Source organism: Pongo abelii, chromosome 18 (assembly GCF_028885655.2).
Source record: "Pongo abelii isolate AG06213 chromosome 18, NHGRI_mPonAbe1-v2.0_pri, whole genome shotgun sequence".
In the NCBI taxonomy this organism is placed as follows: domain Eukaryota; kingdom Metazoa; phylum Chordata; class Mammalia; order Primates; family Hominidae; genus Pongo; species Pongo abelii.
Window position 1 is genome coordinate 86,761,606 of NC_072003.2, and position 24,882 is coordinate 86,786,487.

The 24,882-nt window shown below is 53.0% G+C and overlaps 1 protein-coding gene across 5 annotated transcripts in view; it reads right to left on the reverse strand.

The window, feature by feature from the left end:
- Positions 1-24,882, reverse strand: part of FBXO31 (F-box protein 31) — a 65,682-nt gene that overhangs the window by 5,357 nt on the left and 35,443 nt on the right. For 3 of the 5 annotated variants that reach the window (XM_054534274.1, XM_054534273.2, XM_009251027.4), the window contains 6 exons: positions 23,791-23,877; positions 12,420-12,496; positions 8,915-9,082; positions 8,193-8,267; positions 1,432-1,541; positions 556-709 (listed from right to left, as the gene is read on the reverse strand). In XM_054534274.1, coding sequence (XP_054390249.1) covers positions 556-709; positions 1,432-1,541; positions 8,193-8,267; positions 8,915-9,082; positions 12,420-12,496; positions 23,791-23,818 — 612 coding nt within the window. In that variant the 5' untranslated portion in view covers positions 23,819-23,877. The remainder of the gene's footprint in view (positions 1-555; positions 710-1,431; positions 1,542-8,192; positions 8,268-8,914; positions 9,083-12,419; positions 12,497-23,790; positions 23,878-24,882) is intronic. The other 2 variants (XM_054534275.1, XM_002826727.6) reach the window with 1 other exon arrangement.

Below are 24,882 nucleotides of genomic sequence, written 5' to 3' on the forward strand. Positions count from 1 at the left end.
GTCTGCCAGGATCCCCAATAACCATTCAGGGCAGGCGGGCAGCATGTGCCAAGAGCCCTGGCATGGGACAATGAGCCCCTGTTCACTGCTGGGCTCACCACACAGCCCACCCTCAGGCCACTCCAAGGAGAGGAGCTGCTGAAGCTCAGACAGGGTGGGAGCTGTCTGCAAGCACAAGGGTCTCCATGCAGCTGCTGGAGGGGCCCCTTTCCCAGGCTGTCCCCAATTAAATCTGAGCCTCTGTGTGGGGTCTGCTGGCCAGACTTCCTAAACCCTGCAGGGCTGCCAGGGTGGCCAGGGCTGAGCGGTGCTGTGGAAAGGCCACCTTGGAAGCACACAGACTCCCTGAGGGTCTCGTGGAAATGCAATTCTGGTTCAGTGGGGCTGGTTGGGGCCCGAGAATCTGCTTTCCCAAGCTCCCAGGGCTGCGGGTGCGGGCCCACTCTGAGGAGCAAAGGTGCCTGGGATCTGTGTCTGCCCAAGTTCCCTAACTCCACAGCCCAGTTGGGCCGGGTGCTCCCAGAGCCCCCGCCGACCAGGGCAGCCGCCACTCACCGTGATCTTGGTGCCCCTGGCACGCCGGCCGTGGAAGCTGAGCATCACGATCTCCAGGCCGTGGCTGCCATAGGTACCTTTGAAGAGGCCAGGCTTGATGAGGTCGTCGGGGCGACTCGGCGGCAGGTAGATGCGGCGGTAGGTCAGGCAGTTGCTGTGGGGAGCGGACGGGTCAGTACAGGAGACCACGCGGGGCAGGCAGGACTGAGAATGCCCAAGGTGCCAGGGATGAGCTTTGCAGGGCGGGGTAGGTCGGGCAGCTCAGCTCAACCAGGGCCAGGTGTCCACCAGGCCTGTGGGCAGCAATGCGGCTGGGGGAGCCCTCACCCCCACCCACCCACCAGCACGCACGCTTCCAACAAGACTTCTGAGGTTAAGGGGGGATCACCGCCAGGGCAGAGCTTTAGGCGGGAGGGGAAAGGAAGTGCCAGTTTCCTCCATTACCCGGGGGAAAGGAGCCCAAGTCACCATGGAGGGGATCCCCGCACTGGGCTGAGCGGGGCTGAGCTCTAGAGTGCCAGTGTTGGCGGGGGTGACAGGAAATCGACAAAAACAGACATCCGGGTGAAGGATGGGGTCTGGGGCTGTGCCACAGCAGCTACAGGGAGGCCTGCACTCCCAGCACCCACAAAGAGAGGGGCTGTGTTCCAGGCACCCACAGAAAGAGAGAACTATGCTCCCAGCACCCAGAGAGAGAGGGGCTGCACTCCCAGCCCCCAGCAGGAGAGAGGGCTGAACCCCAGCACCCAGCTGGAGGGCTGCATCCCAGCACCCACTGGGACAAAGGACTATGCCCCAGCACCCACCGGGACAGGGCTGCTCCCCAGCACACACCAGGGGAGGGCCGCCCTAGCACCGAGCAGGAGCCGCACTCACTCGTACTGACTGGTGTAGATGAACTTCATCAGGATGAGCTCCTGCATGTGCTCGTGGAAGATGTCCTCCAGTGTGCGCCCCCATTCCTCCCTCAGCCACGTCCGAAACTCCTTCCAAAAGAACAAAGGTCATGAATATCCACATGACAGGAGGCTGTGAAGAGGCTGCCGGCTGTGCCGCTGAGAGGACATAGTGTGTCCTTCTTTGTCAGCACACAGGCACCTGCAGGGCCCTCCTGGTGGGGCAGGATGGACTCGGTGCTGGGAAGAGAAAGGGGAGCTGCCAGATTTGACCCCATGCCAGAGGTGCCTGCCAACAAAAAGTGAAGGTTCCGGGCCCTTGGTCTGCTGGGTGGGAGGCAGCAGGGGCTGTGGGGAGTCCAGGCGAGGTGGGGGCCACAGCCATGACCAGAACTCAGGGTGGGCCTCCCTTCCGTGCCCACCGGTGGGGCAGGAACAGCATCTACACAGACTCTGGCCCTGCACCGCACAGCCCCTCAGCCTGCTTCTCTGGCTCCTGGGAGCCTGAGTGTTGCGGGAGCCCTCACCACCAACCCTGAGCCATGCAAGTCAGCCAAGGACGATGCACTGAGCCCTCCGCCAGTGACTGGGTGGATTTTCCTTTTTCAAAGGAAAAGCAGGTTTGTTAAGGGGGCTCCCAAAAACTCCGCAGCCCCACCAGTCCGCCCTGCATTCTGCCATCACATGGTGCTGAGGATATTTCGTGCTTAATGGTTTGATTCTACACAATTTACAGAATTCATCCAAACTTCCAAGTTCCTAGCTCAATACAGTATTTCCAGTCATTATCTAGACTGAACTCTGAAAGGAACGCATAAGCAACTCACAAAAAAGAGGAAACACTATGGTAAATTGCTTTCATACACCACTGCTCCAAACTCCAACAAGAAACAGAAATCACTGCAGGGGCTGCACTGAGCACCTGGCAGGACCACACGATCAACACAGAAGCCACCTGGATTTTTATGTCCTAGCAGCACAAAATATAAAAATGAAATTGTAAAAAACTCTATGTACAAAATCCTCAAAAAAGTAAGACTTGAGAATAAATGTTACAAAATACGTTTAAGATCTATTCTGAAAACCACAAAACACTGCTGAAAGGAAGTAAAAATGCCTGCGTACATAGAGACGCCATGTGTGGGGTCTGGGACCCATCTTGGCCTTGTTCCAAGAGCAGTTCTCTCCAGATTGATCTACAGATCCAACCTCATGCCAACCACAAGCCCACCAGGCACTACACAGACTGGACTCGCCAAGTCTGAAATTCCTATGGAAAAGCAAAGAACCGCGACAGACAGGCAATCAGGAAAACGAAGAGCAAAGTGGGAGGACCAGGCCGCTCTCAGGCCTTGCCCAGTATAAGCTCCCATCATGAGACGGCGTGCAAGCCTCAGGCCTCACACAGGCACCAACAGAGCCAGGAGCCCAGAAACCCCCACGCAGACCCAGCTGCCTGATTGCAGCGGAGGTGCCCACGCCTGCCCCTCAGGAAAGGAAGGTTTTCAGCAAGGTGCTCCGTCAGCTGGGTTTTCATATGGAGAAGGAGGAACCACGACCCCACCTTATGCCACACACAAGATCATTCAAGATGGGGCACAGGCCTCCACACAAATGCTACCAAACTTCTATTTAAAAAAAAAAAAATGGAGCCTATCTTTGCAAACTGAGTGTTTTAGTACTCAATTTTTACAACTTTTTTAGGATTCAGAAAATAACCATAAAAGAAAACAAAAAGTTTCACAAATTGGACCTCATCAAAATTAAAACCTGAGTGGCTGAACTTGAGGAAAGGCTCTTTAAATAACAGATAGAAACAAAAGTAACTGAATGTAATGAACAAAGATTTCAATGTTACCACTGTAAGTACCGAGACTTCAACTCCACACCACCAGGAAGATGAGCATGTGTAGCCATGACCTCACTTTGCATAAAGAGGTGCAAGCAACGGGACTACCAACCTACCAACCAGACCCTGTTACCCAGAAGGCCATCCCAAGCATGTTTATTATGAAATTACTCATCAGAGCAATACATACAAGCCACAAGAAAAAAAAAACAGGGAGCCCAGGACATGCACGACAAGGATCAATTTCATGTTTACCCAGGGCCTGCTCACTAAACACATTGTACTCGCGACCCTCGTGGCAGCCCTGGCAGAGGGGCCTGAGGGTGACAAGGATGCCTGCTGGCTGCTTGAGACAGGAGCATGGCCCATCCTCCCTTCTCTGCTCCTTTCGCAGGCCTGAGATTTCCAAAAACCTCAGTCTGAGGGGAGGGGCCTGAAACACACAGGGGTGGGAAGGGACATGGTGGCTTGTCCTGGCCTGGCACCCATACAGAAAAGGCCAGGTCTGGGTGGGCCCGAGCGTCCCATTTCTCACAAGGACCCACGGCTGAGGGAACCCACAACCCTGGGAACATCATCAGATCATGCCAGTGAGGCAGCCTGGGTACAAGGAATGACCTCCTGGGGTGGGGGTGACCCACACAGAGATGCAGGGATGCCAAAGAGACTGCATTGCCCTCACAGCCTCCCCTGTCCACAGCCTGGCCCCTCCAACCTCCCTGGGCAGACAGGACTCCACTCCCTTGGAACGTGCTTGATATGGTTTGGCTGTGTCCCCACCCAAATCTCATCTTGAACTGTAGCTCTTCCAATTCCCACATGTCATGGGAGGGACCCCAGGAAGTAACTGAATCATAGGGGTGGGGGTCTTTTCCATGCTGCTCTCATGATAGTGAATAAGTCTCATGAGATGCAATGGTTTTATAAAGGGGAGTTCCCCTGCACAAGTTCTCTGTTTTTTTTCCTGCTGCCATGTAAGATGTGCCTTTCGCCTCCCGCCATGATTGTGAGGCCTCCCCAGCCATGTGGAACTGTGAGTCCATTCAACCTCTTTCCCTTATAAATTACCCAGTCTTGGATATGTCTTTATCAGCAGCGTGAAAATGGACTAATACAGTGCTGATCCAGAAGTTCTCAGCCAGCAGAGCTCAGGGCAGTACCGAATTCCTGTGCCTGATCTTTTACCTCAGCTGTGAAAATTATCAGGATGTGTCACCATGTCCAGACCTCCTGGGACGTCCTCTTCCTGGAACGCAGCTCTCCTGGTGATCTACCTGCTCTCTGGCCTTTAGTGGAGAGGAGCTCCCAGCTGATGCATGAATCCACAGACAGTCCCACCCTCTGAACCCCTACACGCCCTGAGAGAAAAGCAGCGAGGACACTGCAGGCCTCAAGATGAACAAAGTGGCTGTGGGACCAGGTGACAAGCCCCACAGGAGGGCGCAGCCAGTGCAGCTCCTGCAGGAGAGGAGAGGCCGCTCTCACTCTAGGATGGGCGGTGCAGCACCATCACCAGCCCCAGCCTCTGCCCTACCTGGGACAGTGGCACCCTCACCCTGTCAACTCCAGGAGGGGGAGCTCACAAGCGGGACGAGCCGAGGGAGTACATTGGATGGGGGTGTGGACATCACACAAACAGCAGCACCCCATACACTGACCGTAAGCATGCTGCCATTCCAAGTGCAAGAAGAGACAGCAAGGGGATGTTTCTGGGAAATAGCTGCTTCTAGAGTTCACACAGCAAATAAACAAGATGAGCCGGGAACATTCCAAAACAGAAGAGGAATACAGGCAATTAAAATATAGTGATAGGCCAGTGCAGTGGCTCACAGCTGTAATCCCAACACTTTGGGAGGCTGAGGTAGGAGGATCACTTGAGCCCAGCCTGGGCAACACAGTGAGACCCTGTCTCTAAGCCATGAATAAAATAAAATAAAATAAAATATAGTGATAAAACTACAAGAATTCGGCCGGGCACGGTGCCTCGCGCCTGTAATCCCAGCACTTTGGGAGGCCGAGGCGGGTGGATCACCTGAGGTCAGGAGTTCGAGACCAACCTGGCCAACATGGGGAAACCCTGTCTCTGCTAAAAGTATAAAAATTAGCCAGGTGTGGTGGCGGGCACCTGTAATACCAGCTACTTGGGAGGGAGGCTGAGGCAGGAGAATCACTTGAACCCAGGAGGCGGAGGTTGCAGTGAGCCAAGATCGTACCACTGCACTCCAGCGTGGGGGACAGGGCGAGACTACATCTCAAAAACAAACAAACAAAAACTATAAGAATGAGAATAGTGTGGTACTGACATGTAGACAAACATATGGATCAGAATATCAAGTCCAGAAATGAACCAAGTATACAGGGTAACCTAGGACAAAAGCAGCGCTACAAATTGATGGAGAAAGTGTGGTTACTCTGCATCCAGTATGGGGATAACAGAGCAGGTCTGCACAGAATCAAGGCTGGGGCTAAGCCTTACATTTCACATCAGAATAAATCCAACAGAACCAGACACAGACACGAGAGAAAAATAAAAGCATGAGCTCATTTGTAAACATATGTGCGTCGGGGAGAGATCTCAGGATGGCACTAAACTGAGAGTCTTTTAAAGATGGATACATCTGCTTATGTAAAAATTAAAAATACGGCTCGGCGTGGTGGCTCATGCCTGTAGCCCCAGCACTTTGAGAGGCCACGGCGGGAAGATCACTTGAGCCCAGGAGTTTGAGACCTGCCTGGGCAACAAAGTGAGACACCCCGTCTCTTAAAAATTAACATTAAAAATAAAAAATTCCGTGGATGAAAACACACCATAAGAGAAATCCAAAGACAAAAAAAGGAATAAGAAAAAAACCTGGCAAATCCTGTCTGGAAGGGCTTCGATTTCCAAATAGTTAACAAGCTCCCACAAACCCACTGGAAACCCACCAACACCAAACAGAAAGAGAGGCACGGGCTATGACCAGACAGTTCATGAAACAGTTCATGAACCACAGAGAGCTCCTGACCCCAAGACACTAGGCTGGCCTCACTCAGAATAAGGGAAACATAAACTCCCCCCCACCAAGATTCCAGCAAGACCTTCCCTCTCACCTTCCCTCCTGGGGGTTTCTCTCATTTCCACAAGGAGCACGTGTTGTTATATTTACAACCAGGAAAAATACCACTCCAGTTCAAAATCAGTGAGCCCACACACAGAAGTTGGCTTACAGAAACTTTTCCTAATCCCAAAGTATATAGTACCAGAAATATAATATGGTTTTCTTTTTTAAGGGCCCAACAGCTGAGGAGTTTCTATTCTTGAAAAATCTATTGACATTTTCACTTAAATGTGAACCATAAGGCTGGGAGCAGTGGCTCACACCTGTAATTCCGGCACTTTGGGAGGCCGAGGTGGGCGGATCACCTGAGGTCAGGAGTTCGAGACCAGCCTGGCCAACATGGTGAAACCCTATCTCTACTAAAAATACAAAAATTAGCCGGGCATGGCGGCAGGTGCCTGTAAGCCCATCTCCTCGGGAGGCTGAGGCAGTAGAACTGCTTGAACCGGGAAGGCGCAAGTTGCAGTGGGCCAAGATCACGCCACTGCACTCCAGCCCGGGCGACAGAGCGAGACTCCGTCTCAAACAAAACAAAAAAAACATGAACCACAGCAATCACACATACGTTGTGTTTCTGTATATAAAATCAAATCTAAAATGACAGCGTAATTAGAACATTTCCGTTATTGATCGTCTTCACATGCCATCTATTCGAGAAAACAGGAACATCACTTACCTGCAAAGGATTCCGAGAAACAGGACATTTGGTTCATCTCAACCTTCTCTGCAGTCCTCTGGCTGATGGGGAAACCACCAGAACTCAAACTAGCTAAGAAACGCACACCCTGGCCGGGTGTGGTGGCTCACACCTGCAATCCCAGCACTTTGGGAGGCCAAGGTGGGAAAATGGCTTGAGCCCAGGAGTTTGTGACCAGCCTGGGCAACATGGCATAACCCCGTAGCACGGTAGCATGCCTGGCTAATTTTTTGTTTTTTCTTTTGAGACAGGGTCTCACTCTGCCACCCACACAGGAGTGCGGTGGTGCAATCATAGCTCACTGCAGCCTCCACCTCCTGGGCTCAGACAATCCTCCTGGAGTGCAATGGTACGATCATAGCTCACTGCAGCCTCCACCTCCTGGGCTCAGACAATCCTCCCATCTCAGCCTCCTGAGTAGCTGGCATGCCACCATACCTGGCTAATATTTTTGGTTTTTGTAGAGACAGGGTCTCACTATGTTGCCCAGGCTGGTTTTGAACTCCTGACTTAAGTGATCCTCTTGCCTCAACCTCCCAAAGAGCTTGGAATACAGGAGCCACCGCACCTTCCTTCTTAGGAGTATTTTGAGAGGACAGTAAGACTTAGATCCTTGAAAGCTAAAACTCAAGGGCAATATTAAAATACTCAGGCAAACAATCACACACAGGCTTCCCCGCTGCACTGGCACGATCCGGAAGCCTCCACACGGTCTGCTCGAGGGTGGGAAACACAGGAACTCTGGGTGCAGTCCTCGGGTCTCCCTGCAGCTCACATCCTAGAAGCAGCCTCCCAGCAACCCCTCAGCAAGTGGATGTGCCCACCAAAGGGGCAAAGCAGAGCCAACTAAAGAAACGGCCTGTGTGGTTCGTTCGTTCTGCAGGGGGAGGGGAACGGCAACCTGCCCGCCCACACGATGCTGTTCCTCGAGTGTGCTGGATGCATGGTCTGCACTGACAATACTGGCTTGAATCATGTGAAACGGCCACCATGCAGGTCGCATGCTGCTGACTTCCCTCCCGCATGGGTCTCTACTTTCCCCGTGGGGAAAGGAAAGGTCCGCACCATGTGAACACAGGGCCGGCTGGTGGGCTCACCTCCTGCCTCCCGCCAGACATCCTATGGTGGTCCGTCTGGTTGCACTTGGTGGAGAACTCATCCTTCTTCACAATCTTCAGTGTTTGCAATGCAAGGAAAGAGGAGAGTGAGGAACAGTGTCTGTCACAGCATCCCCCATGCCAGGCAGGTGGCCACGACCCCTCCCTCACCACACCCACCAAACCCCGCTGCAGGCACCCAAGATGCAACCAACACAGTGCCAGCGGAGGGAGCTGAGTCTCCCTGAGCAACACTGCCCCAAGAGCAGGAGGCGGTGGCACACCTCAGAGAGGGGCGTTTGCATTTCCCAGCGTGACACAGAGCAGCAAAAGGGCTGCATCTCACACGCAGGGTGTGGCAGATGACACGCTGTGCTCACCGTGGAAGCTACTGCCAGACCACATCAGAGAACAGAGAGCACACTTGATTCCACACTGATATTCTTGCAAACAGGAAAAAAAGAAACAGAGGAACTGAAGTTGCAAAGAACCAGCGGCTCTAACTGAGGGCAGAATCAAGAGGGGTCCGGCAAGTGACCACTGCGGAGTCCACCGCACCATGGAGGCGTGAACAACGCACAGCAGGGCAGGGCGGAGCCTCCCTCCCACCCGCCGATCTGCTACAGCCCAGGTCTGCAGCTGAGAATAGCACGGCAGGCCTGGCTGGAGCCCACACAGGACAGCACCGGGACAGTGAGGACCCAGCCCGGCGCTGCACACACCTGGATGTGGCCATGGTGGGGCCCTTTGTGGCCGTACATGCACTCCACTGTGGCAGCCTTCCTCTCCATCAGGTGGATCCTGAACAGAGGCTTGAATCTCATGGGGTCATCGACGTGGGGGTCATGGGGAGGCAGGTACATCCACCCGATGATGAACAAGCCATCCACCTACAGGAGGAGACAGGCAAAGGTCCATGAGTGGCTCCCGGGCCAGAGCGAGGGCGGCCCTGCCCGGCTCCCCGCACTGCAATCGCACAGAGAAGCTCCTGCCAGGCCAGTACGTGGGACCTGCACGCCCACCCTCAAGGTGCCTCGAATCCCAGCACTATCTTCCAGCTCTGAGATGCAGGTGGACACCAGGAGGAGGCAGAATAATCCAGAAACTGAGATGGGGTGAGGTGCCGACTGGACAGAGGGAATGCGGGTGCATCTCCCAACAGGAAAGAGTGAACGACGGCAGTGCAAGGGCCTCGTTCGCGTCCTGAGCTGAACAAACTGCCGTTCAAAGGCGGCTTGGAGATGATCAGGGAAGCGTCCCATGGCCTGGGCAACAGGCAACAGAAGAAGCGTTTGCCACTTTTGTCAGGTGTGGCAGTGACACGGAGATGCAAGAAACACCCCCTTTCTTAGGGTGCTGCCCGGAGGGACGGACGGCGGAAATGCCACGGCCTGGGATTTGCTTCAAAACCGAAGTGCAGGGGAGGAGAGAGGCATCAAGACCCCGGGAAGGGAGCTCAGGAGTGGGAAGAGCCAAGGAGTGCACTGCCCCTGCGTCCTCGCGGGTCTGGGCACTGACTGTGCAAACGCAGAGGCGGGTGGGCCCCAGCATGCTCTGGGTACAGCGGCCACATGCTTATAAGGAAGGACAGCCTAGCGTCACCCCCTTCTGGGAGAGCTGGGACCCATGAGACTTCCAGCTCCAGCAACGAAGGAGAGAATTCCATCATTTCTGGGGCTAATGAGCCTGGGTCAAGCGTGAGCTGGTGCTGTTCTCTCACAGACTCTGCTTTCCCCAATTATCCACTGCTTTTTGTTTTTTGTGGTTTTTTTTACTCTATTACTCACTGCCAGTAAGTAAAACAATTACCACCCTTCCTCCATTAAAAGAAAGGAAAGCAATCTCTGCCCACCCTGTGAGCTGCCGGGCTGGTCTCTCAGAGGAGACATCCTAAAAGCAAGGCTGGACCACGCGACGTCCAACACAACAAACGCAGAGCGGGTTTCTCCACAGCCGCTCCCAGCAGATGAAAACCCCACCTGGGGGCAGAGCCCATCCCTGCCCCAAACCCCACCTGGGGGCAGAGCCCATCCCTGCCCCCAACCCCACCTGAGGAGCAAAGCTCAGAGCCGCAGAGGAGCCATCTGCCCAGGGGCCATGCATGCCAGGCCTGGAAGAACCTGCGCAGAGGCCACGGGGAGACAGACACACCCGCCCTCGCTGGGCTCAGCCCCTGGTCCCACAAAAGGGAGCGGAGCACAATCTGAACACCAGCACCGGATTTTCAACACAGCAAGAACAATGGCAACAGTGACACCTCAGGGGCCAGCCGCCTGCCCAGAGCTCCACAAAGTCAGGGCGGGGCTTTCCGTTCAAGAGGCTCCAGCAGGAGGCAGGGAAGGGAAGAGGGTGGGAGGGCAAACCGGAAGCCATGCAGACACCGGAAGCCATGCAGACACCGGAAGCCATGCAGACACCGGCACCACGCAGACCCCACAGAGCACCACCTCCTCACTCCACAGGGACACCTGCAAATACCAAGAAAAGTCAGACAACTTCACTGTGTTGAATGAGCAGCTACTTTTCAACATAAATTGGCAGGTGACCGAGAAACACAGAAACTAAAACTACAAGCAGACATCTGCTCCTGGCCCTGGCCCCAGGGCTCATATCAAACCTGCCCTCCTGCTGAGACCAGCCATGAAGACTGAACACTCTCTCCTAATTCCAGGAGGAAGAAAACAAGAAAAAGAAAAAAAGACTGAACACATCAGAGAGCAATGAAGGTAGCCCAGAGACGAGGACCCAAAGCCCTGAAGAGAAGGGACAGGCTGAGGGGCGAGGGGCAGGGCCTTCTCCCAGCTTCCTGAGGCCACTGACCACTGGCTGGGGAGGAAGGCCCATGTCTGGCACCCGCAGGCTGGAGAGGCGCACACGGAGATCAGGGCTACACAGGAGCCAGGACTACTGCGGCCAAATGCCAAAGATGGCAACCAGAGAACACAGCCCCACGCTGCACACAGGCAACTGCACAAGGCACCTGCGGAATCCTGAGTGAGGGGCGGGAGGTGGAGGAGGGAAGCAGAGTGGCTGCTGAGAGGCGACGAGGCCAAGCGAAGCGTGACTCACCAAGCCAGGAAGAGAAAAGGAGGAATCAGGGCCTGGGGACGGAGTGCACGGAGGGCCTCTGGCTGGGCCCTACAGAGGGCTGTGTCCTGGGAAGGAGAGCGACCCGGAACGAGAATGAGACGCTTCCCCAAGCCTGAGACGCGCGCACACCCCAGGCCTGCGCAGAGCAGGTGCCCTGACTCAGCTCTGCCTGCAGGCCGGGGCCAGGGCCTCTTGAGGAGACCAGGCCACGGCACCCAGACAAGTGCCCAGGTGCACGGTGAGGGGTGGGGGGCATCCGACACGCCTGGAGATCAGGAGAAAAGGCAGGGGCTAGACTTGAAAAAACTTTCACTACTGTACCCAAAAAGATTAACAAAGAGAAGGAAAACTTCACCGAAAAACGGGAATTTAATAAAAAAAGAAAGCCAGACTTCCATCTCCAGCCATGATCGAGTACCCAGGACTAGACAGGCACTGCCACGGCAGACCCGACAAACAGGAAAGAAATGTCCTCACGGGTCCTCAGACCCCAACGGCAAGCAGGCTGCCGGGAGAAGGGAAACGGAGGCGACTCTGCCACTAGCCTGGACTTCCGCCTGCAACGTTCTAGCACTTTCTAGCAGGGGCCAGCCGCCTGCCCAGAGCTCAGCAAAGTCAGGGCAGGGCTTTCCGTTGAAGAGGCTCCAGCAGGAGGGCGCAGGGCGCGGGAGGCAGGGTGGTCAGTGGGGGTCCACAGCAGAACCCAAGGAAACAGACGTCAGAGTGCACCATGGCTGGAACATGTGGGGCAAAGACCAGGAACGGAAGGACTCAGCTGGAACATGGGGGGCAAATACCAAGAACAGAAGGACCTGGCTGAGGGCGGGCTCCAGACCCCAACAACGTGTGCACGATGGGCCTCGGCGTCCAGGAAGCAAAGGCCCTCACAAGCCACCCCCTCAGACCAGAGAGTCCAAGGACAGGCCACAAGGCCGAAGTGTTGCTCTAAGCAAATCTTTGCTCATTTAGAAAATAAAATTGGCTCCTGAAAAGTGACAGAGCAAGAATTTTTTGGTAATTATCTCAAACGCACATCTGGGCCAGCTTGTACCCAGGTAGAAGAGGCCCTCAAATTCCTCCACGTAAGGCACCACTCCTGCCCATGCACAGACCCCGTCGCGAGGCGCCGGGACTTACCACCACGTTCAGCAGTCCTCCGTATGGCCCGATATCTGGCTGCCACAATCCCAAAATGTGTCTATATCGGTGAAGCACTACAGGAGGAGAGAAAGAGCAAGTCTCTGTGTTAGACCCAGTGTGCCGCAGGGAGCCCAGGAACCCCGAAATGGAGGAAGGAACCATGAGGACTCACAAAAGGCTTGCAAGAGAGCCCTCCAAATACATGCACACCAAGCCTCTAAAGATCTATCAGAATGAGGCCGGCCGCGGTGGCTCTCGCCTGTAATCCCAGCACTTTGGGCAGATTACAAGGTCAGGAGATCGAGACCATCCTGGCTAAATGGTGAAACCCCGTCTCTACTAAAACTACAAAAAATTATCTGGGTGTGGTAGCGGGCACCTGTAGTCCCAGCTACTCGGGAGGCTGAGGCAGGAGAATGGCGTGAACCTGGGAGGCGGAGCTTGCAGTGAGCCAAGATCACGCCACTGCACTCCAGCCTGGGTGACAGAGGGAAACTCAGTCTCCCAAAAAAAAAAAAAAAAATCTATCAGAATGAAACTATCCTCAGAAGGCCTAAGTAAAATGAGCCTCCCGTAAAGTGATGAGCCTTCCATCAGTGGGGGGAAGTCAAGCAAGGCTGGGAACTCTCTCTTCGAGGAATAAGACAGAAGACGCGCAAACAGAGAGCTGGACTAGACCTGCCAAATGCCGAGACGCTGGTAGCGCTACAAGGCATGTCGTAAGCAATCAGATCTTTAAAGCTATCCCAACAATGACAATGTCACACTCGCCGAAGGCCCAGGATGCAACTTCTCCATCCCGTTCCTTGCCAGCCAATGGCCAGGTCAGGCTGGGCCATCTCACTTCCTGAGCAGCTCCAGGTCACCCTCGAAGCTGCCCCTGGGCCCTGCCCAGGCCTTCACCCCATGGGGTACGGGCCACTGCGCCAGCTGCCTCCCCTCCAGGCAGGCCTGAACCCCCAGCCCACCCACTGCCTCTCTCCATGCTTCCCTGGCCAGGCTCTAGGCCCTCAGCCATGTGGCTGCCACCAACTTTCCTGCCTCTCTACCCTACCTGCCCGCTCTCCATCAGCCTCAGCCTCCCAGGTCAGCCCAGCCCAGCCCAGCCCCTGCACTGTATCTGCATTCATGAGCCACCCCTTGGATGCTAAATGCCTGATGAAGTCTGCCTCGCTTTCACCACCACTGTTAGTTCCCATCATTCAGGAAGCCTTACCCATCAAGAGAAAGCAGTGAGCGTGACGATGGGGGAGAAGATGGCACCCGGTGACTTTCCCTGAACAGGCCTGGGTCCCCTAATAGTAGAGCTTGGGGGTAGCAGCTGATCTGGGGGATGGTCCCAGGAAGAAGGGGTGACCGGGTAGAGAGTACAGACCTGGCAGGAGGATGAGCCAACATACAGGGTGCTTTGTGGACACCTCCCCATCACAGTCACCAAAGGGCAAAGGCGGCCGGCCCGGACTGTTACAGCCTCACCCATCTGGGTCACTGGAAGCACAGGTCCCAGGGCCCCTAACGGTGGGACAGAAAGTGCTGGGAGCCATCATATGAGGGCTGCCTATGAGAGGTGGGCCTGCACTCACCCGGGACACCCACCAGAGCAGCAGGCAAGACCAGCGCAGGGTGGAGGAGCACGCCTGGCGCCTGTGTACCTGGAAAGCTCCCGCAAACCCTGGGTCCCGCAGAACGACTGAGCGCTCAGCAAGGCAGGAAACGGAGTTCACAGGAATCCAGCAGAAGCATCGCTCACTCGGTGGGAGGAGCAGCAGATACAGCCTCGGCAGCAAGAGGCACATAAGTCCACTCACAGCTTTACAAGACTTCAGTAAAGACAGAGACGGGAAACGTTCGTACATGGGGAGAAAACACTGTGAAGACAAAAACTCCCCCAACCAATCATCAATAATGTCATCCCAACTCAAATCCACACCCAGCTAATCATCCATAATGTCATCCCAACTCAAATCCACAGGTTTTAAAAAATAATTTAACAAAATGATTCCAAAGTCCATATGAAGAGGTGAGAGCAGCCAGTGATACTCCAAATTTTAAAAGACAAGTGCTATGAAAATGAACTATTCTAACTACAGCGATCAAAACAAGAACAGAATGAGATATGAAGAAAATAAAATATAATCCCCCGGAAGCCCCAGTGGCAGCTGACACAACCGTGGAAGTCAGGGATTGTGGAACAGGTTGGAGCAGAGGACAAAATGTCATGGGCCTGCAGATTAAAATTTCAGCTGGAGGCCGGGTATGGTGGCTCACGCCTGTAATCCCAATACTTTGAGAGGCCAAGGCAGGTGGATCACGAGGAGCTCGAGACCAGCCTGGCCAACATGGTGAAACCCCGTCTCTACTTAAAATACAAAAAATGAGCCAGCCGTAGTGGCAGGTGCCTGTAATCCCAGCCACTCGGGAGGCTGAGGCAGGAGAATCACTTGAACAGGGAGGCGGAGGCTGCAGTGAGCCAAGACCACGCCACTGCACTCCAGCCTGGGCAACAGAGCAAGCCTCCATCTCAAAAAAAACAAAAAAACAAAAAAACAAAAAACAACTGGATCATCTATTTTTAAAAAATAAATTTCCATTATCCCGGTGTGGTGGCATGCACTGTGGTCCCAGCTACCCAGGAGGTTGAGGTAGGAGGACCACTTGAGCCCGGGAGGCGGAGGCTGTAGCGAGCTATGATCGTGCCACTGCACTCCAGCCTGTGCAACAGAGCAAGACCATATCTCAAAAAAAAAAAAAAAAAATCCCCTCTATCTCAAAAGCAGCACATACACAGTCACTGAAGACAATTTGGAAAAAGGAAATCTAAAGCTCACCAGTCATCCCATCACTCAGAGACCACATGCACAGTCAACATGTTGGCGAACATGGTTTACGTCTGCTGTCCTGCACCTGTATCTGCTTGAGTGAGCACGTGTGACTGAGTGAATGGGCAGGGTCTCAGGGCTCTGCAGGCAGTGGGGGCCATGGGGGTTTCAGAGCACTGGAGTGGCAAGACCACTCCAGACCACAGGAAGGAAGATGGAGCAGGGAGGGCAAGAAAGCCAGGACAGCAGCAAGTAGGTCGCCACCTGGATCTAGGGCACAGAGAATAAGAAACTTCTCGAGCCTTTGGAGAGGACGCTAGACTCCACCAACGGCTCCCAGGATTCAGCCCAGACCATCGTTTAGGAAGTTCCTAAATGAGCCCAGGCTGTGTGCAGGCTGCTGCCAGCCACCCCACACATGGACACCCCTTTCGGAACAATCCTGAGTCCATTTACAGGACACAGTCAAGCCGGTCTTGTTACTTTACGGTCACACCTAGATGGGTGTCTGATCAGGAACCATAAACACACATTGACCTTGGCAATGAAATGCACACTGAAGCATTTAGGGGTGAAATGTACTGATGCCTGCAAGTGTGAAATGCATCAGAAAATAAGTCCACGGATGGCTGCAGGGATGGACTGCTGGACTGCTGGGCGGCTGGGTGATAACAAAATGGTGGTTCACTGGACAATTCTTCCAACTTTTCTGTTTTCAAAATTTCATCATGAAATACTGGGGTGAATAAAAACACTATTCAGCATGGCGCTCTCTCCTCCTCTCCCCTCCCCTCAGCTCCTGCTTTAAGTGCTAGGAACACTGCCCAATGAGCCTGCCTCAGACGCCTGGCAATCCCAAAGTGGGAGTTCCCTGTTGTGCTGAAAAGCAGCATTTCTGAAATAAAAACCCAGCAGCCTCCCGAGATGCCAGTTCTAAAGCGACATCCTCCCTGCACCTTGAAGCTCTGCATGTTGGTCAAAGCGGCAACACCTTCGCTGTACTTTGGAAGCAACGGCCTCTGCTGACCAGATGTCGGCTCCTTTAGTCTGCGACAGCCACCAAAACCATCCCAAGAGATGAGTCAGAGAAACAGCGTGGCCAGATGGGCTGCCAGCGCGCAGACCCAGAGGGGACACAGACTTCCTCGTGGAATCGCAAAGCCTGTGTCTGAGAACACTCACTTTAAAAAGAGTCCTTACGAAGCATGGCTATCGCGCAAGCAAATGTATTCATTCAAGAGATGAATCCGTGGATTTCAACAGGAATTAAGCTCCCATTCAAACGGTCAAGAGCAGAGTTGGACACGTACGAGCGTGAGCGTGATCTCTATACCCTAATGCCTCATCATTTTTATTATAAACATGTCATCTAGATGCCTATCTTTCTAAATTCAAAGTACCCAGTCCTCCCTAAAGTGGGCTCTGGTGGGGGGGAAAAGGAGCCAGGAACAATGTTCCCTGCACTTCAGTGCCCCACAAGGCTCCTGTGTCTCAATAAAGGGCAGCAGATGGCCAGGCCTTCCCACAAGCCCAGGTCACTTCGAGGGCTCACTTTTGGGCAGCTGCCACATTATCTTCCCATATGAAACAGCAAGGGATAGGGCTGGGTGCGGTGGCTCACTCATGCCTGTAACCCCAGAACTTTAGGAGGCCGGAGCAGGCGGATCACCTGAGGTCAGGAGTTTAAGAGCAGCCTGGCCAACATGGTGAAATCCCGTCTCTACTAAAAATAAAAAAATTTGCCAGGCATCGTGGCGTATGCCTATAATCCCAGCTACTTGGGAGGTGGAGGCAGGAGAATCGCTTGAACCCAGGAGGCGGAGGTTGGAGTGAGCCAAGATCATGCCACTGCATGCCAGCCTGGGCGACAGAGCGAGACTCTGTCTCAACAACAACAAAAATATATATACACATCGGCTTCACATGGAGAGATGATCTTCCTTTGTACAGTGGCTCTCCACCCTGACTGTGCGTCAGAATCACTAGGGACAGGGGAAAACGTCAACGCCGGGCTCCACGGCAGCCAAGTCAATCAGCAAGGGGATGTGGGGTAGTGTGGGGGGCCCCTGTCAGGGTTTCTGAGAAGCTCCCAGGTGACTGTGATGTGTGGCCAGGCTGAGAAGCTTAGTGCAATTTAATCATTCCACAACATACACAGATGCCAACACATCACACTGTGCCCCTTAAAGACACAATATATACAATTATTACCTGTCAGTTATAAAGAAATAAACGCTTCTCTGACAATCGAGGAGGCTACACAACTACACAAGAAAACCAACCTTATTTCTGCTTTGAACGTTACGCAGTTTTTCAGTACCAAAAATTAAATAGATGATTTAAAAGATGAGAATGTGAATAAGGACATCGCTACCTCTTACTAAATGTCGTTTTAACATCTGGTAGTAGATTATCAGATGCTGAGACCTTTAAGATTGTAACCCTTATTAAAAAGAAAATAACATAACAAAAAAAAAATTGTTAATATCTGAGTAAAGGCTAAAATGAAAGAAAATAATCCAGGCCAGACGTCCACAAACTTGAGCATCACCCGAATCCCTGAGGCCTGTTCAGGTCCAGCCCGGAGGTCCAGACACGACAGGCGTGGGAAGAGGCCAGGGAAGCTGCGTCCATCAAGTTCCCAGAAGACATGGATGCCGCTGTCCAGGACCCCACTCTGGGAGCACAGATCTAGCCTCACAGGAGAGCCTGGAAAACGTCAGAATAACTTTTTAGGTGAACGCATTCCTCTAATTCCAGGCACTGAAAGTAGGCATCTATCTGCCCTGGGAGCCCCGGCATAAATGCTCCCGAAATGAATTCAAAATGAAGCCAAAGCCGGGCACGGTGGCTCAAGCCTATAATCCCAGCACTTTGGGAGGCCAAGGCGGGTGGATCACGAGGTCAAGGGTTCGAGACCAGCCTGACCAACATGGTGAAACCCCATCTCTACTAAAAATACAAAAAAATTAGCTGGGCGTGGTGGCGGGCGCCTGTAATCTCAGCTACTCAGGAGGCTGAGGCAGGAGAATTGCTTGAACCCAGGAGGTGGAGGTTGCAGTGAGCCGAGATTGTACCACTGCACTCCAGCCTGGGCAACAGAGCAAGACTCTGTCTCAAAAAAAAAAAAAAAAAAAGAAGCCAAATGGGAAAGGACCGTGAAAGGTGGGGTTACACTTTCTCCTTCCAGCACCGGCCCAGGCACCAGCACATCTGGGAGAGCCTGGGTTCTGGCGCACACCCATCCTGACTCAGAGTCCCTGAACCTCGGCCCACATGCCACAGGTGGGCTCCACGCCAGGAGACTGGCGGGGATGGAGATTTTGTGGGTGGATGCCCCTAACTAAAGGTGTTGGCCTGTGTTGCTCAGGGGACTCTATGGAAGAAAATGGATTAACATGAGCTATATTTCCGTCAGCCGAGGCGTGGCCAGGGCTGCTGCCTCCTGGAGGCTGCGGGGGTCCGCTCCCCGCCTTGTCCGGCTTCCGAGGCTGCTGCCCTGCTCGGCTCCTGGGCCCTCCTCCACCTTCAGAGCCACATGCAGCCTCTCCTACCTCTCACTCCTACTCCCACCGAGGACCCCCCTTGTACAAAGACCCCGTGATGACACAAGGCCTGCCTAGGTGGTCCAGGATGCCCACCTCGCCTCAGGACCCGCACCTTTACCCACAAAGTCCCCATTACCGTGGAGGCTGGGCTGAGTGGTCTCCCCTAAAATTCACGTGCCCTGGAATCTCAGAATGTGGCCCTCTGTGGAAGTAATCAAGATGTAATGTAGCCATGAGCACGTCAGGGTAAAGGAATGCTGGTGCAGAAAGGGCCCAATCCACTGACTGCTGTCCTTCGGAAAAGACAGAGACTCAGAGACAGAGGGGGCCATGTGGGGACAGAGGCAGGGGCTGTGGCGATGCGGCCAGAGCAGGAAGAGGCGGGAAGGAGGCTCCGCAAGAGCCTTCGGAGGGAGCAGGGCCCCGGGACACCTTGTCTTGAACCTCTGGCCTCCAGCCTGTGAGAAAGTGGGTTTCTGTTATTTTAGACCCCCTTTGTGTTCATCTGCTCCAGCAGCCCTGGGAGACCCCCACACCGATTAGATGACAACTCCACAGGCTCGGGGACTAGGATGCAGAAGTCTCTGCGGCCCCCGCTGTGCTCCCACAGCTACATAATGGGATTCTGCCTCATGTGCACCTGCTCCACGTTCAGCTCCAATTTCAGAGGAACGGACATTTGTAAGGAATTCTACTACATTTCTAAGCAAGGCACTCCATATTTTTAGAACATATCATTGTTAATATCTGAGTAAAGGCTAAAATGAATTGGTGTTTTACATATTTTAAAAAGTACAGAACACTGTCCAGGCGTGGTGGCTCACGCCTGTAATCCCAACACTGGGAAGCTGAGGCAGGATAATCGCTTGAGCCCAGGAGTTCCAGACTGGCCTGGGTAACATAGGGAGACCTTGTCTCTACAAAAAAAATAGAAAAATTAGCCAGGTGTGGTGGCACACACCTGTAGTCCCAGCTAACTAGGAGCTGAGGTCAGTCATCTGAGCCCAGGGAGATGAAGGCTGCAGTGAACCATGACCCCGCCAGTACTCCAGCCTGGGTAACAGAGCGAGATCCTGTCTCAAAAAAAAAACCCAAAAATGTACTTTGACTGGCTTCACCAACGTGCAGAGAAGCAGATGTATCAGATCTGCTGTCAGGACAACAGGCTTCCCCTTAACACTCCCAACGCCTTACAAATGCTCATTATCCAGAGTGCCAGGCAACCTCATGTACCCAAGGAAAAAAGAAAACATACCCCAAAAGTAGTGACTGAGGTCACAAAACTACTCCACAGGCCGGGCACACTGGCTCACGCCTGTAATCCCACCACTTTGGGTGGCCGAGGTGGATGGATCACCTGAGGTCAGGAGTTTGAGACCAGCCTGGCCAAACTGGCAAAACCCCGTCTCTACTAAAAATACAAAAAGTAGCTGGGCGTGGTGGCATATGTCTGTAATCCCAGCTATTCAGGAGGCTGAGGCAAGAGAATCACTTGAACCGGGAGGCGGAGGTTGCAATGAGCCAAGATCACAGCACTGCACTCCAGCCTGGGTGACACTGGGTGAGACTCCATCTCAAAAAAAAAAAAATAAAAAAAACTACTCCTCAACATTAGGGTCCCAGCCTTCTACTGTACGGGCTTGTTCCCACCCAGGACAGTCCTACACTCAGGGATGTCAGCTCAGCCAGGCGCAGTGGCTCACGCCTGTAATCCCAACACTTTGGGAGGCCAAGGCAGAAGGACTGCTTGAAGCCAGGAGTTCAAGACTAGCCTGGGCAATAAAGCAAGACCCCCATCTCTATCATAAAGTAAAATAAGATGTTGGGCCCACAGCGCAAGGTCCAGAGGACTTCAACATGACCAGTTAACGGCCCACGTGAATGATGGAAACACAAGCCACGCACGGCCCCAAAATACTCAAAACCAATCAGGGCAGACTTTTCTGAAAGGTTTGGCTGCTGTGAGAGAACAAATTTTGAGATGCTCTCCATTAAGACACACTAAGAGCACCTGAATACTGAAAACACAGACACATCACAGGCATCAGGTTGAGGCTGTTGAAATTGGCTTTCTTTTTTCACACACAAGAACTTTTTCTTCCTGATATTCTAGTAGGTCATCCATTTAAATTTGTCCAAAGAGAAATGCAACCAATGTTTAACTGCTGTTTTTCATTATATTTTCTAAATTTTTCAAGTTTTCTACAATGACTTTGTGTTTTTATAACTACACTCAAACTTCAGCATGAACAACAGAATGTCAATCAAAACCTGCCCATGATAAAGCCGCCAGCTCAAAGCAACAGGCGCCACATCACAATATGAGGCTGCCCAGCCTAGATGCTCGAGAGGCCAGCCCGGCAGCGTGGGGAGGAGGTCTCTTCCTCGTCAGCTACATGAAGCTTCCCTCCACCTGCCTCGGGGACCAAAGGAATGTCCCCTGCCCCCAGTGCAACTCTGAAGACTTGCTAGGCCCCAGCTGCGCGGCCTCCCCAGAGGCTGGTCAGAATTCCAACCTAGGTCCACAGTGCACATTCCAGAGAAATCGTAAGACAGACATGCGACATGAGGAGCCTCTCAGTGCTTGTCCCCTTGTATTGAAAGCCCTTGCCCAAACACCTGAGGTCAGGAGTTCAAAACCAGCCTGGCCAACATGGTGAGACCCGGTCTCTACTAAAAATACAAAAATTAGCCGGGCGTGGTGGCAGGCGCCTGTAGTCCCAGGTACTTGGGACGCTGAGGCACGAGAATTGCTTGAACCTGGGAGGCGGAGGCTGCAGTGAGCTGAGATTACACCACTGCACTCCAGCCTGGGTGACAGAGTGAGACTCCACCTCAAAAAAAAAAAAAAAAAAAAGAAAAGAAAAGCCAGCACATTCCTGTCAGCACTGAGGAGAGACTGTTGTTGTCAACGCTCATTAAGTTGACTGTCCCCTCCCACAGCTCTCCTCACTGATTAAGGGCTGGTCAGTCTAGAACAAATGTCTTCAAACGTTGCCCACCCCTCCTTTTCTACCTCGGCCCCTTCCAGCCCCATGTTCCCTGTCCACAGACTCCTGAGAGGTCCCTTGGCTCTGACCTCCACTCAGCTAGACAGTTCACCTCAACAAGGCAGTGTTGTTAGCAGGCGTGTAAAGGGTTCAGACACCACCCTGAAGCGTGCTAACCAAATCCAGGCACCTCCGCACCAACTGCAGGAAGGTCCCCTCAGTAAAGCGGGACCCAGTTCCCCAGCTGCAGTGATCTGCTGAGATCTGGCAGGACATTAGGTGAAATTACTCTTTCTGCTTTCAGTAGGTGTTTTTAGAAATCGGGCATTTATGAAACTTAAGATGTAGGTCTGCTCCCAACACACCATGCTGACTCACGGGCCATCTGGTGGACTGAAAGCAGTAGTAGGGGCTCCGCGAGCCTCTAGAAACTGCAACACGGCTTTCAGGGCAGGTAGGTGTTTTGAATGTCTTTCTGGACAGCTGAAATTCACTGTCTCCATCACCACTCAACCACTCTGAGCTAATAAAAAGAGGAAGCAGGCCAGGTGCAATGGCTACACCTGCAATCCCAACACTTTGAGAGGCAAAGGTGGGAGGACTCAATGAGCCCAAGAGTACAAGACCAGCCTGGGCAACATAGTGAGACCCCTGTCTCTACAAAAAGCTGAAAAATTAACCAGGCATGGTGGCACACCTCTAGTCCCAGCTACTAGGGAGGCTGAGGCAGGAGGATTGCTTCAGCCCAGGAGTTCAAGGATACAATGAGCTGTGATTGTGCCACTGCACTCCAACCTGGGCAACAAGACAGACCCTGTCTCAAAAAAAAAGTGGAGACAGCATTAAATTCCTATGACTGTGGCTTAGAAAAATTTCCAGAGCTCCATCAAAAGAATTCGGGTTTTTTTTTTTTTTTTGAGACAGAGTCTCACTCTTGTCGCCCAGGCTGGAGTGCAATGGCGTGATCTCGGCTCACTGCAACCTTCACCTCCCGGGTTCAAGTGATTCCCCCACCTCAGCCTCTGAGTACCTGGGATTACAGGCGCCCGCCACCACACTCGGCTAATTTTTGTACTTTTAGTAGAGATGAGTTTCACCATGTTGGCCAGGCTGGTCTCAAACTCCTGACCTCAGGTGATCCACCTGCCTTGGCCTCCCAAAATACTGGGATTACAGGCATGAGCCACTGCGCCTGGCCAAAAAGAAGAATTAAGTTCTAAAGAGTCAACTGTTAGCCAGGCATGGTAGCTCATGCCTGTAATCCCAGAACTCTGGGAGGCCAAGGTGGGCAGATCACTTGAGACCAGCCTGGCCAACATGATGAAACCCCGTCTCTACTAAAAATACAAAAAAATTTGCTGGGCGTGGTGGTGCACGCCTGTAATCCTAGCTACCTGGGAGGCTGAGGTGGGAGTATTACTTGAACCCAGGAGGCAGAGGTTGCAGCGAGGTGAGATTGTGACACTGCACTCTAGCTTGGGTGACAGAGTGAGACTCCGTCTCAGAAAAAAAAAAAAAGGAGTCAACTGTTGCTACCTACCTTTGTCTATTGAGGGTATATGCATATGTGATTTTTAATTCACAGAGGCTATTAAAATGTGATTAACTAATAAAGGTCAGAAGTCAACTATTCATATTTCACTTTAGAATAAAAGTTTTAAAGCTTCCACTCTGTTCGTTCCTCTCTGCCTCTGCATGAATTTTTGCAGTAGCTCCTCAATAAACGATACATGGGAAAATGTGCATTAAAGTGATCTCGACTGGTACTACCCAGAAACCACTGCAGAAAGGTGACCCAAATGCGGCCGGGGTCCAACACACAGGTGTGATCTCTGTCACAGCTGAAGCAGAGCCACGCTGCAGCAAGTGAAAGCGAAAGGATGACAAAAAGCCAGGAGGTCTGCTTGCTTCAGGACCAAAGCTGTTCCATGTGTGAATTAGAGGGCCCTCCCCATGCAGTTTTTGGCCGTGCTGGCTGCCACAAAAGCCAAAGTTCGCAGGAGGTACATACGGCAGGTGTAAACGTCTCTGTACGCCATGTGCTCATAATCAGGGAGAATTTTCACAAAACGTCCCGACTTCACGCGAGGGTTTATACCTGAACAGACACAGCAGGGAAAGGGCTAAGGATGGCTCCCTTTACAGGACTGTGCAAACAGCGTGAATACGACCCAACGCCCGCCCCTCACCAGTGTGATACAATCCCTTCGTGTTTATGCAGCCACCCAGGACACAGGGAGGTGGCTCTGAGAAACCTGCTGGAGAGAACACTGTGACACGTTTTCCTTCCATCAGTGGTGCCACCAGAAACTCATGGTGGCAGCAAGCTTGGAAATCCTTTCCATATTTGATCACACTCCTCCCGGGGCCAGCACACGCCTGGCAGGCCCCAGGCCACAGCTCACTGGGGCTCAGGAGGTGGGAGGGCAGGTGTCCTGGCTGGTGAGCATCTGAAATGACCGTCTAGAGAACCCTTACCCCGGCTAACACACTCACTTTGCCCAGCACCCACCTGGCATTTCCCAGCCTGCTAACTCAGGCCAGCCTCGTCACAAGTCAACCAAGGCTGGCCGACTACACCACCCATTTCTGGAGCTAAGGCTGATTTTCTTCCACCACCTGTTCCCAAAGCTAAGTAATTTTCTCCTGGATAAGCCTTAAAGCAAATTCACAGAAACACAGTTGCTGCACTGTGAAAATGAACACTGACATTTGCTTTGGCCAGTGCAGACTAACACTGCGGGGAATAAACACTGTGGGAAACAGAACATGTGAATTCTCCGCATTTTGCAAACACTTTCAAGGGGTCAAGAATCAGCAGTGAAAAGAAATCTCCCAATGCCCTGTCCTCCTATTCCCTCTTCTGTGCCTACCCCCTGCCCTGCCCTCGGCCACACTGCCTCCTGCCTGCCTGTGCCCAGATGGTGTCTCCCACAGGACAGCAGGCCTCAGTGCCCAGGCAACACCTCTGACCCCACAGCTGGAAGGAGCATCCATGTGTACACTCCTCTGCGTGTTACAGGCAACCCTAACACCTGGGCAGGCCAAACACCTGTGTCCCTACCAGGACGTGACTTTTGGTGCTGACCACTCTTAGAGAGAA